This window comes from Coregonus lavaretus (genome assembly GCF_964263955.1).
Source record: "Coregonus lavaretus genome assembly, chromosome: 5".
In the NCBI taxonomy this organism is placed as follows: domain Eukaryota; kingdom Metazoa; phylum Chordata; class Actinopteri; order Salmoniformes; family Salmonidae; genus Coregonus; species Coregonus lavaretus.
In genome coordinates, this window is record NC_139992.1 from 5487259 (window position 1) to 5502163 (window position 14905).

The following is a 14905-nucleotide window of genomic DNA, read 5'->3' on the forward strand; positions in this document are numbered from 1 at the left end:
AAAGTCGCTCTCACTACACTGGAAGTTAATAGGAATACTACTTTAAGATCGCGACAATGTCTATCATACATATCAGATTTCAATATTGGCCGATGTCATAATTCGGGAGGATGTCTTCTCTCGAATGAGCCATTGATCATATTTTAGTGATATTCCTACCTCGAGAAATGTGTAATTTAACGGAGGGTCTAGCACATTTTTCCTATCAGTCTGCCTCTTTAGTCCAGGGTGCATTGCATGGTGCTGTTGCCAGAGATGTTATAGAAAGGAGATAGGAATCCAATGAATGAAGGAACGTATAACGCCCCACACAGCCGACTGTCAACCAATCGCGTTCACATTGTCTTGCTGCGTCATGCGGTTGCTGAGCTAATCGTCACTTAACCCCTTCTCTGTATGTCGAGAAATGTGCCTATTCAACCTCAAAAGTACGTAATGTCACGATTCCAAAGCTACACGATATTACAGATAGCAAGGTCATTAAAGATTTGTAATGTTGTACTTCCTGTTGACGAAATACTTGCTAATGTTGGGTTTTTAACATAGCGCCCAATAGACTCCCATTCACTCCATGAAGGAGGGCGCTCCTTGTCCCAGAATCACCCAGAATGCACCGCGCAGCCCATTGACATTATATGGACAACGTTTCCCATCTCCTCAAAAGTATATCTGCCGTTGTAAGTGTTAGACTCCACTCTGTGAGGCACATCGATCTGCAGGTTGAACATGGTGAAATTGTAGACTCCTAAATTGATAGTGCATTTTGCTTAGGCGATTTTATAGCAAACTAGCTACTTTACATGCTATTGATATGTTTGTACAGGCAAATAAAACTGTACAGGCAAATAAGTCTGAGAGAAAAGCAGCAAAAACTCTAGCTATTGTTGTTTTCACCTATCTAAGTTGTTGGATTTCTTTTTTCTTTTTTTCTTTATCAAATTTAGATTCATCATCACTTTTCATCAGCTTTCTGCCACTTGTTAATTCTTTTATCAATCCAATAATGTATGCTTTCTTTTATCCATGGTTCAAAGTAACAGCTAAACATATTTTAACTCTGAAGTTAAGGCATGTATAGTTCCTATGTTTTTATTCCCTAGTTTAACATAGTTATGTTATACTATTTTGTTGTAATTGCTTCTTTCATGTAACAATATACTGACATTACTCCTCTCAGTGTTGTCATCATAGATACATGTGGTGTTGATGCAGAATGATTTGGATGGATTGGAATGGAATGACTTGGAGAAGGCATAAGAAGGCAAGAGCTTCTTTTATAAAAATACATTGTAGTCAATTTGGTTTGTATATTCCAAATACCAAAGTCTGTGGTTGTTCCATGTTATTTAATGATAGAAAGTAAGTATTCTAAATTGTACATTTTGAGGACGTCATGGATCATTCTGTATGTTGTTTAACATTACCCTCTAGTGGCTCAATTGGGACACAACGTCTTCAACAAGTGCAGTGAAGTTGAAATGTACAATAATGCATGATATCAGATAACTTCCAGGTCTAACTCAATGGTGTATTGTAGTAGTTCATGGTAAAATGTAAGAATATGCAATTATGGATAAAATTTTAACGTTCAGTAATAAAACATTTGTAAGGCATTTACAGTTTGTTCACCATTTATTCATCATTACTGACAGATTTGTTAAATGTTAGTCAGCTAGGTATTTTCACATTTATAAATAACTACTATATGCATTAATGATTCATAGTGTCAGATTGCTTCCAGGTCAGGGGTCATGCCAGAGCAGCTCTCAGATGCAGTTGAGTCTGAATGAATATAGAAATTGGGCACCACTTTATAATAACACCTTGTAATAAAGAATATTTAATAGATTAAGAAATAGTTTATTTATTTATTTATTTATAATTATTCCCACATTTGTGTTACTAAGCTAGTTGTTCACACATTTATAAATAACTTTTATAGTATGTAATAATATCACTGATAAGATGTTTAATACATGTCCTTGTAAACCATTTACCAATCATTGGTAAAGTTGTGTTGCAGTCCCTAAAGCGAGGACTATTCATCCTTAATAAACGTTGAGTGACCAGTGTAATTTCTCACAAAAAGATGGACCTGCCATTGGTAGACATTCCAGCAGTACCTGATGCTCCTTAAGGTCTCAAAATGACCTAGAACATATCAATGGTTAAACAATAAGCACACAACACAGAGGATGTTAAAGGAAATATATGAACATTTTATTCCAAAACAGTCACACTGTTGTAGTAGTATGCTGAAAGTAGTAGAAGTAACATGTTTTGTCTGAAAATGCTAACATTTGTGTTTGTTGGCAGTGACTACTTAAACCAAAGGGTGGATTGTAGTCACTCATTAGAGCAGTTCATAGACTGCTTACAGGGTAAGGGAACCAATATCTAAATACATAATTTAACTGAACATTATGTTTAAAGGGTTACTCCCTTTAATACACCACAAGTGAAGTTGTCCAAATTCTTATGACTTCTTCAAATGTGGGGACTAGATACATAAGGTGTTCTAATTTATGTATGAAAATACCCTCAAATAAAAGGTGGCATTCTATAATGTCGCCTCATATTAAACTTTTGATGTCAAATCCAAAAATGATTTGTACATGGTACAGGCTCTAAAGAAGTTAACTCAGCCATCTACACTGCCGCCGGCAACGCAGCCAAGGAGTACAAAACTAAACTTAATAATGGGAAACATAGTAATAGCTTACATAGAACAGATCTACCGCTTCTTAGACCTGCTTTCAATGAGAATGACAGCTCTATAACTCATATTTCTATGTGAATTTGGATGGGTCACTCAAAAAGTTACATATTGCAGCTTTAAAAAGTAAATATTTTCTTCATAATTTATCATTACACACACATTTGTTTTAGTTAGTTATTCACACATTTTTAAACAACTTTTTGTAGTGTTCATACCCAGTATGTTGAGGTTGAAGTGTCTGCTGCGATCTCCTGCGCTGTTGTGTTTAATCATTAATGCATATAGTAGTTATTTATAAACGTGAAAATACCTAGCTTACTAACATTTAACAAATGTGGGAGTAATGATTAATAAATGTTGAGCAAACTGTAAATGACTTACAAATGGTTTATTACGGAACACTATAAGTGTTACCCATGATTGCATATTCTTGCATTTTACCCTCAACTACTTACACAATACACCATTGAGATAGACTTGGACGTTATCTGATATCATGCATTATTGTACATTTCAACTTTACCACACTTGATGAAGGCGTTGTGTCACAATTGAGCCACTAGAGGGAGATGTTAAACAACATATAGAATGATCCATGACTATTTTTGAAATGTACAACCCTAAATGACTGCAATCCATCCAAATCATTCTGTATCACCACCACATGTATCTATGATGACAACACTGAGATGAATAATGTCAGTGTATTGTTACATGAAAGAAGCAATTACAACAAATGTATTACAAAACATATCAAACCTATGTGTGTCATATTTAGGAATAAAAACATAGGAACTATGAACGTCTTAACTTCAGAGTTAAAATAAGTTTAGCTGTTACTTTGAACCATGGATAAAAGAAAGCATAAATTATTGGATTAATTAAGGAATTAACAAGTGGCAGACAGCTGATGATAAATGATACAAATTGGTCAATTAAAAATAAAAGTACATAAAAATAAAATGGAATCCAACAACTTAGATAGGTGAAAACAACAATAGCTAGAGTTTTTGCTGCTTTTCTCTCTGACTTATTTGCCTGTACAGTTTTAACACCAGACACACTGGCAGCCTCTTTTGAAAATACCTTTCTGGCCTGTGATATGGCCACCACAAATATTTTCAAATAAAGTGTTATAATAATAGAGCACGGGACAAACACTGTAATTACAAAGTCAATTATATTACCCCAGACTGACCCTTCTACAGTAAAACATTCTTTCAAACACCTACTGGGTACATTTACAAATATTTTTGCAATAGCAGCATCGTATATGATACAAAAACACCAGGTAATGGATATACAATACATCATTCTTGTTATTGTTATTTTAGAGTGGTACAATAAGGGATCACACACAGCAACATAACGGTCAATAGATATCAAGACCAAACTGCCCACAGATAAAGAAGAACACAAACAACTGATATAGAAATAAAACCCACAGAAATATTCCCCAAAATCCCAGCATGGTTCCATTAATGCTACAGTCGTTAATGGTATCACAATCAGTCCCACCAGGAGATCTGCCACAGCCAGAGAGAGGATGAGCAGGTTGGTTGGAGTGTGGAGCTGCTTGAAGTGAGAGATGGAGATGATCACCAGTATGTTCAAAAATACTGTAACTGCTGAAATCAATGAGAAGAAGATGTACAGTGTTATGTAGATAGATGTCGATAGCGAAGACTTTCTGCAAGAAGAGTTTCTGTCTTGAAAACAGTATTGAACATCTTCCTGTGTCTCCATTTGTAATAAAGGGTCCAAATGCTGAGGTCCTGCTCCTGCTTGATCCTGTGTGTGACCCTGTCAGGTCAGCCTTCTGACAAACTCTGAGCTCTGCCTCTCTATTTATCTCTGAATGACTGACACACACTCCCCTCCCCAGCGTCTCTCTGCACACACACACACACACAAACACACACACACACATACACACACACACACACACACAAGTGAGCACAGAAATGAACAAACGGTGAGATAAATAATTTGTGAAAACATTATGTAATGTAAATCAAGATTGTATGTTGCTATGGCCATCTAGCCTGTCCTTCATTCTTACTGATAGTTAGACATCAGAGAAAAGGTACATTTTCTCAACTGAGCATTTTACTGGAGAAAATATAGTATGGTTGATGTTTTGGTCACTCAAAGGCTATTTTACATGGGAAACAGGATAACTGTGTAAGACTTTGGTTGATGTCAGGGTTTTGGTTGATGTCAGTGCTCAGTTTTGATCAGGAGACATGACAGCACACCACATGTCAGCTAGTCAGTGTGGAGGAAAGCTGACAGTAAGGAAGTTGATGAGAGGGTATAACTTCATGGTGTACCCGCTTATAGCACATGCAATCAAAATGAATTGTGCCATTCCATAGGAACATCCCGTAGACTTGTAAAAATGTCCATCTGAACTGAATTATGAACCATACTTCTTATAGTTGAGGGAGACTTTGTCTCAGTTACATCATGGGGACAAATACTATTTGTCAGACATCAGAACAACCACACTGTATTCTGACCCAATCACCCCTGATGTATTTATTCAATTCCTGGTGTTTTCTTGTTTTATCTGGAAAAAAAAAAAAGGTGACTATGAAATGTGATTTCCAGTTCAGTTGAGTTGTATCGATCAATGATCTCAAAAAGCACTTTAAGTAATTAGGGACAGTTCAAAATGTACTGGGAATATTTTCACATGACCCTCCCCTTGTACTGTAAAAAAGAAAGTACACACCCTCCCCCCTCATAGAATTAACTCTAAATAATGCTTATGACCATAAATAATAACTGTGTTTAAAAACGTGGATATCGACTTTGCCACGTTGGCATGCTTTTGTGGCACAGTCGATGCCACGCAGGGCTACGGGCCAGAAGGTTGAGGGCTCGCCGACCACCACGGATGAGCTCAATCTCCCTGCATGTTTCATTAGACCTACAATACGATCAGAGCCGGCTGCAGACAATGATCAGCTAGGGGGATATCAGATTTCCAACATTTACATTTACATTTACATCATTTAGCAGACGCTCTTATCCAGAGCGACTTACAAATTGGTACATTAAACTTATGATAGCCAGTGGGACAATCACCTTCTTTTTTTTTTTTCTTCTTTTTTTTTATGGGGGGTGGGGGAAGAAGGATTACTAAGAGCCTTCTAATGCTTCAAAGTCTTGAGTTTTGAAAGGATCATACAGCACTAATCATTTTGTGTTTTCTTACAGATTGTTCCACTGTTTGGCATAAGTCTTGTATCTCCAAAACAACGGATATACAGAGGGTGGATTCAAATGTAAGTTTCCATCTAGTAATGTTGGGCCACTTGTAAAATACCAACAAATGCAACATTGTGGCTATACAATTCCATTAGTTTTATGTTTCTGGTAATATATGGCTTCAATTGTCTTGCCACTAATACCAGGTATCCAGTGGAGAAGAAACCTGTACATCTGATCAGAAGTACTTGCTAGACTACACTAATGATATTGAAGACTGAGAAAATGTGATTTTCTTAAGTTCTGAATTTTGAATTGAAAGTTCAGGATATCAGATAAAGGTCAAGAAGACACCATACAAACAAAATAGTCTACAATTCAAGTAGACTGTGAACCATCGCAATCCCAGGCCTACCTAAATACAGAATCTTCACCATCGAAAGAAAACAAGCACAACTTCTGTTTTGTTTGTGACAAGCCACAGCAAAAAATCGCAAGGCATTTCAAAAAGCATGAAAAAGACAACTCAGAAATAGAACTAGACCCCTCCAGGGTCAAAGACAAGAAAGCTTGAACAACTTCGGAATAGAGGAAAGTTTCTTCACAACAATAAAGTTCTCAACGGTGGAACATGGGCCCTAAAGGTGAAAAGACTATCAAATAAAGGGGAAACAGGAAAATATTAATATTTCCCTCATTGCAAAAGCATGGTTGTCTGCTTGGAGCTATGGAGGCATATGACAAGATGTATCACCAAATCAGATGGTCCATCAGGTCAGGAGCCATTTTGGAGGCAAAGAGCTTTGGCCATGGCTGATGTGGCTCATCTCCCAAAAGATACACCTGAAGGACTGGTCAAGATGTTCATTACAATGAGACCTTGGAGTATGCAAAGTTCTCATTCAAGAGGCTTAGATACGATAAGACACAGCACCAATATATTACACAAAACATCTGGGAACTTGGGGGGTTGTTGGTCACCTTGAGAAAGTCAATGTCACTCATCACTGTAGCAGAAGCCATCAAGCCAGACAATGTTTATGAAGTTATTCGAGCTGTCAAAGAAACTGCCAAGTTCAACAAAAGTGGAAATATCTACGAATTTCCTGCACTTGTTGTGAAGTTAGGCAGTTCCCTAAAAGACGAGGCAGAAATGTTTGAATGTCTGTCAATAATGGCTGATGATAATGAGTTGATAAAGAATGCAAAGGGCTTTGTGAAGCTCTATACTAAGGCATGGTTTGGAAGTGTCTCACATGTCACACGTTGCACAATCAGTGATGCTAAGCACAATATACCAACAGCATTGGCCAAAAGAGAAGATGTGAAACTCCATGGGATCGGTATCCCATATACGGGACGGTTGAGCTAACGTGCGCTAATGTAATTAGCATGACTGTTGTAAGTAACAGCACACTTTCCAGGACATAGACATGTCCTATATGAGCAGAAAGTTTACATTCTTGTTAATCTAACTGTACTTTCCAATTTACAGTAGCTATTACAGTTTGAGGAGAGTGCACAACATCAAAAAACTTGTCACGGCGACTGGTTTGATACGTTCACCTCTGAAGGTAAATAATCTAATTCAGTAATCTTCCTCTGATTTGTCATCCTAAGGGTCCCAGAGATAAAATGTAGCATAGTTTTGATTGATACAATCCATTTTTATATTCAAATGTAGGAACTGGGTTCTACAGTTTGAACCCCTACTGTCTCTGGCTCCACACCCACCTCGCCCGGCCATCTAGATGTGTGAAAGTTAGTGTATAAGCTAATGATCCATCATGTATGACATTCCTGGGAGTGTGTAAACTTACATTTTGTATTACCATATCATTTTTGTATGTTCTCTGTAGTTATGTACTTGAAAATGTACAGTGCCTTGCAAAAGTATTCACCCGCCTTGGCGTTTTTCCTATTTTGTTGCATTATAACCTGTAATTTAAAAATATTTTTATTTGGATTTCATGTAATGGACAAACACAAAATAGTCAAAATTGGTGAAGTGAAATGAAAAAAATAACTTGTTTAAAAAATATATATATAATCAACAACGGAAAAGTGGTGCGTGCATATGTATTCACCCCCTTTGCTATGAAGCCCCTAAATAAGATCTGGTGCAACCAATTAGCAAACCAGAAGTCACATAATTAATTAAATAAAGTCCACCTGTGTGCAATTTAAGTGTCACATGATCTGTCACATGATCTCAGTATATATTTACACAAGTTCTAAAAAGGCCCCAGCGTCTGCAACCCCACTAAACAAGGGGCACCACCAAGCAAGCTGCACCATGAAGACCAAGGAGCTCTCCAAACAGGTCAGGGACAAAGTTGTGGAGAAGTACAGATCAGGGTTGGGTTATAAAAAAATATCCAAAACTTTGAACATCCCACGGAGCACCATTAAATCCATTATAAAAAAATTGAAAGAATATGGCAACACAACAAACCTGGCAAGGAGGGCATTAATCAGAGAGGCAACAACGAGTCCAAAAAGATAACCCTGAAGGAGCTGCAAAGCTCCACAGCGGAGATTGGCGTATCTGTCCATAGGACCACTTTAAGCTGTACACTCCACAGAGCTGGGCTTTACGGAAGAGGGCTAGAAAAATGCCATTGCTTAAAGAAAAAAATAAGCAAACACGTTTGGTGTTCGCCAAAAGGCATGTGGGAGACTCCCCAAACATATGGAAGAAGGTACTCTGGTCAGATGAGACTAAAATGTAGCTTCTTGGCCATCGAGGAAAACGCTATGTCTGGCTCAAACCCAACACCTTTCATCACCCCGAGAACACCATCCCCACAGTGAAGCATGGTGGTGGCAGCATCATGCTGTGGGGATGTTTTTCATCGGCAGGGACTGGGAAACTGGTCAGAATTGAAGGAATGATGGATGGAATTCTTGAGGAAAACCTGTTTCAGTCTTCCAGAGATTTGAGACTGGGACGGAGGTTCATCTTCGAGCAGGACAATGACCCCAAGCATACTGCTAAAGCAACACTCGAGTGGTTTAAGGGGAAACATTTAAATGTCTTGGAATGGCCTAGTCAAGGCCCAGACCTCAATCCAATTGGGAATGTGTGGTATGACTTAAAGATTGCTGTACACCAGCGGAACCCATCCATCTTGAAGGAGCTGGAGCAGTTTTGCATTGAAGAATGGGCAGAAATCCCAGTGGCTTGATGTGCCAAGCTTATAGAGACATGCCCCAAGAGACTTGCAGCTGTAATTGCTGCAAAAGGTGGCTCTACAAAGTATTGACTTTGGGGGGTTGAATAGTTATACACGCTCAAGTTTTCTTATTTTTTGGTCTTATTTCTTGTTTGTTTCACACACAAAAAAATATTTTGCATCTTCAAAGTGGTAGGCATGTTGAGTAAATCATATGATACAAACCCCCCCAAAAATAAATTTTAATTCCAGGTTGTAAGGCAACAAAATAGGAAAAATGCCAAGGGGGGTGCATACTTTCGCAAGCCACTGTAAGTGGATGGGTCATGTTCATGAAATAGATGACCGTAATCACCCCCAGACACACCTGGCTAACTTGATGGGTCATGTAATCATCTGGCGAAGTGTGATCTTTTGTTTAGACATGTAGCTAGTTAGCTAGCTAAAGAATGAACCGAATGGTCCTTTCAAGACAACTGGGAACTTGGAAAAATACTGAGGTCAAATCATGACGTCAGTGATCTTCAGGTCGGAAAGTTGGGGCTCTAGAAATAGGCCAAGAGTTCCCGAGTTGTAATTACGAGTTGGATGACCGTTCAAAGCGATTTTTCCCTGTCGAAACTCGTTTTTTTACGAGTTCCCAGTTGTCTTGAACACACTGAAGTCAGAGATTTCAGAGTTCCGAGTTCCCAGTTGTTTTGAATGCGGCAATAATCCCAACCCATACTACTAGCAATACAAACTGATTGTCATTGCTAGCCACCATGCATGACTCTGTAGGTAGCTAAAGCTAACCAACTAGGTTCAATGTTAGCTACTACACAAACTGAGCAGCTCATGTTATAGACAGAAGCATGCTACATGGCAGACCAATCTCTCAGCATGTCCAGCCCATCCATTATCTCTGTCAATCATGGCTAGCCGGAAGGTTCCTGTCTTTTTCCGTGGCTAAACCAACTAGGCCCGTAATTTAACAATTTAATGCGTATTTACAGATGGCATACACATTTGTTATTATGGCATATGAAAGTTCACATGTTCCCAAAGGCATTTCTGCCAAAAAACGCATTTTGATAAAAAATACATGTTTACGTTCAAATGGCTCTGTGAAGTAGTGACTTGCGACATACGCCTAGTTTCCTGAAACAAGTCACAAATGTGGGAGCAATGATTAATAAGTGATACATAAACGATTTACTAACCAATTATAAATGCTTTATTACAATGTGTTATTATCAAGTGCTCCCAGTTAGGGTTACACTATGAAGGTTGTAACATCTCAAAAAGCTAATTAATGGCTACTTTGAGTTCACAGCTTGGGAAGGCCTCATCAGATGCCTGATTCAAGTCGTGAAATCAGTGCTTCATTTGTGAAAGAACCATTCAGCATGTAAGATGTGTCTATATTGATCCTGGATCATATTATATCTGTGCTGATCCTTGATCATTATTTAGTTGTGTTAACACTGGATCATATTCTATCTGTGCTGATCCTTGATCGTTATTTAGTTGTGTTAACAGGGTTTAATGCCTGTGCCATTAAACCCCTACAACTTTTCCAGAACGCTGCAGCCCGTCTGGTGTTCAACCTTCCCAAGTTCTCTCATGTCACCCCGCTCCTCCGCACACTCCACTGGCTTCCAGTTGAGGCTTGCATCTACTACAAGACCATGGTACTTGCCTACGGAGCTGTGAGGGGAACGGCACCTCCTTACCTTCAGGCTCTGATCAGACCCTACACCCAAACGAGGGCACTACGTTCATCCACCTATGGCCTGCTAGCTCCCTTACCTCTACGGAAGCACAGTTCCCGCTCAGCCCAGTCAAAGCTATTCGCTGCTCTGGCACCCCAATGGTGGAACAAGCTCCCCCACGACGCCAGGACAGCGGAGTCACTGACCACCTTCCGGAGACACTTGAAACCCTACCTCTTTAAGGAATACCTGGAATAGTATAAAGTAATCCTTCTTCCCCCCACCCCCGATAAACAAAAAAAGTAATAAAAAGGTGGTTGTCCCACTGGCTATCATAAGTTGAATGCACCAATTTGTAAGTCGCTCTGGATAAGAGCATCTGCTAAATGATGTAAATGTAAATATTAACACTGGATCGTCATATATCTGTGTTGATCCTGGATCGTCATATACAGTATCTGTGTTCATCCTAGATAATATTACAACTGTGTTGATCCTGGATTGTCATATAACAGTGTTGATCCTGGATTGTCATATAACAGTATCTGTGTTGATCCTAGATCATATTATATCTGTGTTGATCCTTGATTGTCATAAAACAGTATCTGTGTTGATCCTAGATCATATTATGTATGTGTTGATCCTGGATTGTCATAAAACAGTATCTGTGTTGATCCTAGATCATATTATATCTGTGTTGATCCTGGATTGTCATAAAACAGTGTTGATCCTGGATTGTTGTTTAGCTGTATTAATCCTGGATCATGCCCCATGAAATCAGGATGTTCCACTGAGGCCATATAAAAAACGGTATTTGTAGAATTGTTTGTTATTTGTCTAAAACACTATAGAGAGGGGTGTAGGATTGAGACTTGAGTGAGGTTAGGGGGAGGTGTAGTCTGAAAACCTACTTCTTCATGAGTGTCTTGATTAATGCCACAACCCCCACCCCCCCCTCCCCTCCCCCACCCCCACCCCCCATCTGCTAAAGGACTAAAATGTAAAATGTGTAACAGAGGTGAGTCAGACTCATGCTCTCGTGATGAGGTAGCCCTGCCTGGTACTTCAAAATCAGTGTCACCCTCGGTCCAAGAGGTACTTCCCTCTTGGCCTATTGGTTCAGATGTTTGTTTTCCACTCAGGATACCAGGGTTCAGATCCTACCTGTGACAGAGTCATGACTCAGAGGTGGGATTCTTGACCTATGCAGGGTGGACTTGTTTAGGGGTGAGGGTTGTACTCAGGCTGACTGGGGGGGGGGGTCCTAATGGAAGTTGTACTCATGTTCATGCACACAAAAAACACTAGAGGTGTACACAGGTTCACTTCCAATGTTAATGTTGTATTGTGGCCTTATTGGGGCCCTGGAGTAAAGCATTTGTGTGTCTCCAACACTTTTAACTGGTAGACTTCATTATTCAAGAGCCTTGCATACAGGTGATAACAGAACCCTCTGATATGAGAAACTTTAAACAAGTCAAAGTAACATCATTAGAGTTGTTCACTTACCCACTAGAGACAATATAGTCCCAGTGACATCAGTCACAAAGCACAGGTTGAGTTTTGCTGATGCAATATGCTTTTTGAGAATCGTGTGTGTGTGTGTGTGTGTGTGTGTGTGTGTGTTTGTGTGACTGACTGACTGACTGACTGTGTGTGTGTGTGTGTGTGTGTGTGTGTGTGTGTGTGTGTGTGTGTGTGTGTGTGTGTGTGTGTGTGTGTGTGTGTGTGTGTGTGTGTGTGTGTGTGTGTGTGTGTTGTGTGACTGACTGACTGGCTGTGTGTGTGTGTGTGTGTGTGTGTGTGTGTGTGTGGGTGTGTGTGTGTGTGTTGTTTGACACCTTTAATTGTTAGAGTGATGTATGTGTCGTTATTACAGAGCCTTGCATGTTAGTGCTAACAGGTCCCTCTGGAATCTGAGAGAAAAACAAACCAGACAAAAAATATGATTGGATCAGAATACTGCAGGGTGATGTCTGACAAATATCTTTCCCAATGATGTAACTGTCTCCCTCAACTTGAATAATTATTTCATAATTCAGTTTAGATGGACATTTTTACAAGTCCATGGAATGTTCCTATGGAATGCCATTAGTGCATCCACCATAAAGATATGCCATCTTGTCAACTGCCTGACTGTCAATTTTCTTATGCACTGGCCAAATGACATATACTGTGATCTGTCCTGTAGTTTCTCAAGGCCTTCCTTCCAAATCTAATTTAATTGTCTTGAGTATTGGAAGTCTAAAGAACTTCAGTATGAGATTTTGCATTTGAATCGCAGGGCTGGCATCTAACGCTCACCGGTAGTTTTGTATCTTATGATAGCTAGCTTATTGCTGAACATTTTTCAGAAACACAACCTCTGTTTGGAGCTCCATCTATGCAAAATATTTGATGGGTTTGATAAGTGGCAACCTGTCACTAGTTCCCAGAACCTTTATAGAAACTTAGGAAAGGGTTCTTTATAGCACCATAAAGGTTTCAATTAGAACCTTACGATCATGGTTCTTTATCTCTTTAACTGTCTCTTCTAGAAAAACATGTAGAAACAATTATTTCATCTTAAACTCCTATTACTGACAACTCAAATAGGAATTTCCAATAGTGTTTTTCTTTAACTTGCTGTTTATTCTACCTGGCAGGTGAGAAGTCAAGAAGGTCGTACCAGCGATACCATATTAGAATGGCAATTTGCATAGCATTTTTACTCATCTCAACAATATTGCAAAAATTACTTTAGGTCTGCTTCAATGGCTTTTATACTGTATGCAGGTTAAGCATTGTTAAATGAGGACTGATGTCAAATTTTAATAAATGACGTTGATTGCATATATATGTATTAAATGAATGCATTTTCAGGTGGTGTTGGTTTTCTTAAATTTCAATTAATCCAGGTCCTTCCACAATGTTTCCCACATGTTCAGACTACATGTTGAGATAATATCTGACAGAGTGCAGTTTTTATTACTATTATAGGCATTATTTTATAGGCAACCTTAAGTCTGAATATTGATTCATTAATCCCATGGGTCATGAAATGTTGTTAAACCAATATATGTTGCCTAATGTAGTGTCTTGTCAACAATTAAATCATAGTTTTCACCTAAATAAGTATTATTTTATAAAAAATAGATGCACCCTATTCTTATTCCACCGTACTTTATACTGAGTGCATTCTGAAAATATTCAGACCCTTTGACATTTTCCACATTTTGTTACGTTACAAATGGTTTAAATAAAACAATTTCCTCATCAATCGACACACAATACCCCATAATGACAAAGCAAAAACAAGCTTGGCACACCTGTATTTGGGAAGTTTCTCCCATTCTTCTCCGCAGATCCTCTCAAGTGCTGTCAGGATGGATGGGGAGCGTCGCTGCACAGCTATTTTCAGGTCTCTCCAGAGATGTTCGATCATGTTCAAGTCCGGGCTCTGGCTGGGCTACTCAGAGACTTGTCCCGAAGCCACTCCTGCGTTGTCGTTGACTGTGGGCTTAGGGTCGTTGTCCTGTTGGAAGGTGAACCTTCACCCCACTTTGAGGTCCTGAGAGCTCTGGAGCAGGTTTTCATCCTTCTGCACTTTGCTCCGTTCATCTTTCCCTCGATCCTGAATAGTCTCCTAGTGCCTTCCGCCTAAAAACATCCCCACAGCATGATGCTGCCACCACCATGTTTCACCTTAGGGATGGTGCCAGGTTTCCTCCAGACGTGACGCTTCGCATTCAGGCCAAAGAGTTCAATCTTGGTTTCATCAGACCAGATAATTTTGTTTCTCATGGTCTGAGAGTCCTTTTGGTGCCATTTGGCAAACTCCATGAGGGCTGTCATGTGCCTTTCACTGAGGAGTGGCTTCCGTCTGGCCACTCTACCATAAAAGCCTGATTGGTGGAGTGCTGCAGAGATGGTTGTCCTTCTGGAAGTTCTCCCATCTCCACAAAGGAACTCTAGAGCTCTGTCAGAGTGACGATCGGGTTCTTGGTCACCTCCCTGACAAGGCCCTTCTCCGATTGCTCAGTTTGGAAAGGCGGCCAGCTTTAGGAAGAGTGTTGGTGGTTCCAAACTTCTTCCATTTAAGAATGATGGAGGCCACTGTG

At 39.4% G+C, this 14905-nt stretch overlaps 1 protein-coding gene across 1 annotated transcript; it reads right to left on the reverse strand.

Moving 5' to 3' along the window:
* Positions 1-3514: 3514 nt before the first annotated feature.
* LOC311128974 (trace amine-associated receptor 13c-like) lies at positions 3515-4465 on the reverse strand (the record flags this gene model as incomplete). Its single annotated transcript, XM_084161204.1, has 1 exon — positions 3515-4465. The coding sequence occupies one exon, from the start codon at positions 4463-4465 to the stop codon at positions 3515-3517; it is 951 nt and encodes a 316-aa protein (XP_084017330.1).
* Positions 4466-14905: the final 10440 nt, after the last annotated feature.